General features: G+C 44.1%; 1 protein-coding gene across 1 annotated transcript; it reads right to left on the reverse strand.

Annotated features, from left to right (window-relative positions):
* Positions 1 to 396: 396 nt before the first annotated feature.
* On the reverse strand, positions 397 to 1,350 carry LOC108408891 (olfactory receptor 52R1). The gene has a single exon (XM_017679165.3). The coding sequence runs from the start codon at positions 1,342 to 1,344 to the stop codon at positions 397 to 399; it is 948 nt and encodes a 315-aa protein (XP_017534654.3). The 5' UTR covers positions 1,345 to 1,350.
* Between the last annotated feature and the right edge of the window lie 2,362 nt (positions 1,351 to 3,712).

Genomic DNA, 3,712 nt, shown 5'->3' on the forward strand with positions numbered 1-3,712 from the left:
TTTAACTGTTTTGATGGAAATTTCTAAGGTCCTTTTCAACAAAATATACCAACCTACATTTCTATTAAAAGGATAAAAATAATTTTCACCTCATTACTAGATGGAAGATAACATTCATTTCCTGTCATCACTAATTTGACAGGTGAAGATATTTTTTTACTGTTATCTTCTTCTCATAAACATAGGTGTGCTCAATATTTATTATCAATCACAACTCTCAGGTTGCTCCTGTTCTGGGCTTCCTTAAAATTGCTCCTTTCCCTTCTGGAGAGCTGCTGACCTCTGGGCCAGTGGTTCACAGAGATGACTTTGTGACGATGGTCATGGCAAACTTTCTGCATGTATGTCCCCAGGTCAGAGGGGTAGTTGGTGTGGTTGTGATGCTGTCCCCTGGGTTCAGGGGTCTTTTCCACAACATCCTTGAATAACCTGGTCTCTGATCTGTTTGGTTCTGGCTCCATAGATGATGGGGTTGAGCATGGGAGGTACCAGTAGATAGAGATTAGCCAACATGACATGTACCACTGGGGGCACATGCTGTCCAAAGCGGTGTGTGAGGAAAGTAAAGAGGGCTGGGATATAAAAAGCCAAGATGACACAGATATGGGAAGCACATGTGCCAAAAGCCTTGAGTCGAGCCTCCCCAGAAGGCAACCCCAGAACAGTTCTCAAAATCATCACATAGGACATACTGATGACAATTATATCAAAGCCAACCACAGAGAAGGCTACAAAGAGCCCATATGCACGATTTACTCTAGTATCAGCACACACCAGCTTCAGCACAGCCATGTGCTCACAGTATGACTGGGGGATGACATGGTTGGGGCAGAAGGGCATCTTGGAGACCATAATGCAGAAGGGGCTCACCCACAGAAGCCCTCTCGCCATCACAGCTGCCCCGAGCTTGCCCACTACACATGGCTTCAGGATACTAGAGTGGCGGAGTGGGAAGCAGATAGTCACATAACGGTCCAAGGCCATAGCCATGAGCACCCCAGACTCCACGGAGGAAAAGGCATGGATGAAGAACAGTTGGATGAGACAGGCATGGTATTCAATCTCATGAGCATGAAACCAGAGTATAGCCAGCATTTTAGGCTGGGTGGAAGAGGAGAGGACCAGGTCAGTGATAGCCAGTATGGCCAGAAAAAGGTACATGGGCTCATGCAGGGTGTGGTCAGTTCGGATTATATGAAGGATGGTGATATTGCCCACGATAGCCACAACGTACATGGCACAGAATGGAAGGGCAATCCAAAATTGGGAATTCTCAAGTCCTGGGATGCCAAGCAGGATGAAGGACACAGGATGAGAAGAGCTGTTCCCAGAAGCCAGCACCATGAGATGTTCAACTTGTTCTCCATTTATCTACGTCCTGCAGGGGATACCAGAACAATATTGTTTATAATCTTTTGGAAGGAACAAGTGTATCATAAGCATTTGGGTTTAATGGTAACCTAGAATAATTTCTAATAGTGTTAGTAAATAAAATTTTGCAATGTGAAGTAATGCTATTCCTTATTATTTATTCTTAATTATATCTTTCAAATTGGGGTGAGAACATACTAGGCGCAAGCATGAGTTCTTCATAAGAATCAGTCTTTGTCTTGAAAGTAGAACCCGCTAAGGGAAAACTATCTTGACAAATACTGTCATAGTAATTCTTGCCCTTCGTCCCTTGTTACCAATAACTGATTTGTTTAACCTTTCTATTGGTCCTTTTCATCCCTCTTTCTCAGCCACTTGGGCAGATTTTCAGGGTAGGTAGCAGGCTTGGGGAACCTTTTGGCTGAAGAGCACAGCAATGTATGTAGAGATGTAGAGTTAGCTTTGACTCTAGGACAGTTACCATGGGGATTTGGGCTGGAAGATAACTGACTGATCAGTTGAGCACCTGTAAATAAAACTATTGTCTTTAGTGTATGGCCCCTCCAGGATTAGGGAGTCCTTGAATTTGTTTCTGCAATAGTCAGCTCACAAATATTTTAGACTGTGTGGGCCATATAGTCTCTGTTGCAACTAGTCAGCTTAGACATTATAGTGGGAAAGCAGCCATTGTCAATATTATATGTGTGATTGTAACTATATTCCCCAAAAAACCTTTATTTGCAAAACAGGCTGCAAGCTGGATTTGGTTAGCAGGCTATAATTTTCGACCTTCTGCCCAACATGACCAATTTTCATGAAGTCATGCCTGAACTGTGCACCATTCTTAACATCTCCCAGGCACAAAATGGGAGTTTAATAATCATTTGCTGAAGCAAATAACAGATAAATACCATCATTCAGTACAGTGGACTTATTAACTGTTAACGGTACCTTAAAATGTTCTGATAGAAAGCTCTGAATACTCCTATGGCCCTACACCCACCAGACAGTTGTGTCCATTTCTCATAGTAGAGGTCTCCTTGCTGGTCAGTGAATGACTGTTTTAACTGCACTCTCTACGGCCCAGCAGCACCTGGAAAACCAGATGTAAGCCATCTTTTTTCCTTCACTGGGCCCTGGTGAAGGTGTGCTAAAGATTCCATCTCTCAAACTATGTAATAATCTCTCTGGTTAATTATGAAAAGCATTGCTGTTTTTGCAGATATAACACTATAACTTCTTACATTTTATTGTTTCTAAAGCTCACAAAACCTCTGCAAGCTTATTTTACAGTGAGAAAAATAGAGCTAAAGGTACTTGCACGATTTGCCCAATATCACGTGATAAATTAGTGCCAGGGCACAACTCCACACCACTGTTCTTGGTGGAACACACCACTGCCTCCATTAGATAATGATTGGTTGAGAAGTGGCCCCTGGTTGAGAAATGAAGATTGTTGCCCTATCATGGTTACAGCAGATGTGAACGGGACTTGCCTGAGTTATAGACAGATCTGTTTTTGAACCTGGAGCCCCTGACACTGCTCTGGACTGACTCTAGAATACCCTTCGGGTTGGTCTTCTGGCATCTCTGGGTTTGGGCTGCTTTATTAAGATGGCGTCTTTGTTAGCTCCTGCCCAGGAGCCTTAGTGGAGAGCTCGCCTATTGTACTTACTCCTTTAGGGGTGGTAACTCTTCTCAACCTGAGGGCACAGACTCACATTGTCTGGCCCTTTCAAGAGCCAGGATCTCTCCTTTCCTCCATCTACATCACAGACTCTGATGTTTTCAGAGACTGGAGATCCTCTCTATGTGATGCCTATGAGCTTCCTCACTTCCTTCTTTGTCTCTGATTTTCTGCTCCCAGATGTTCTTTTTTGGGTGGACAGAAGAGGAGTGGAGCTGCCCTGAGACCCAAGTTTGTGGTTGGGGCTGGGGCCCTTGACAAGTGCCTCTTTCCTCTCTGCACTTTCACTGCTGTCCATGGATTCTCATGTCCTCACTTATCAGCAGTTCCCTTGTCCTTTTTAACCCTCAGACTTATGAACTAAACACATGCAAAATTAAGGCCACAAGTCATATGAATTGGATGGGACAGATTGTTAGGCAACCCTCGGTCACTTTTGACAGTGTGTGAGGTTTTCAGTCATCATTCTGAGGGAAAGCACAGGGCGTGAGCTTGCTGGTGGGTTGAGGGATGGAAATGTGCCTTCCTTAAAGGGTAGGGATAGGCAGGTGGTATAATTTCCCTTCTTTCCCACCTTTCCTTCTTCTTTTCCCTGGTTTAAATATGTCTGCACCCCCACCCACCACAGTGAGAACTCCTGTGAGCACAGGACAT

Source organism: Manis javanica, chromosome 11, assembly GCF_040802235.1.
Source record: "Manis javanica isolate MJ-LG chromosome 11, MJ_LKY, whole genome shotgun sequence".
Taxonomy (NCBI): Eukaryota; Metazoa; Chordata; class Mammalia; order Pholidota; family Manidae; genus Manis; species Manis javanica.

What these genes read in the sequence shown, in the direction of transcription:
- LOC108408891 (XM_017679165.3), bottom strand. Translation starts at nt 1,344, where the DNA reads ATGGTGCTGGCTTCTGGGAACAGCTCTTCTCATCCTGTGTCCTTCATC.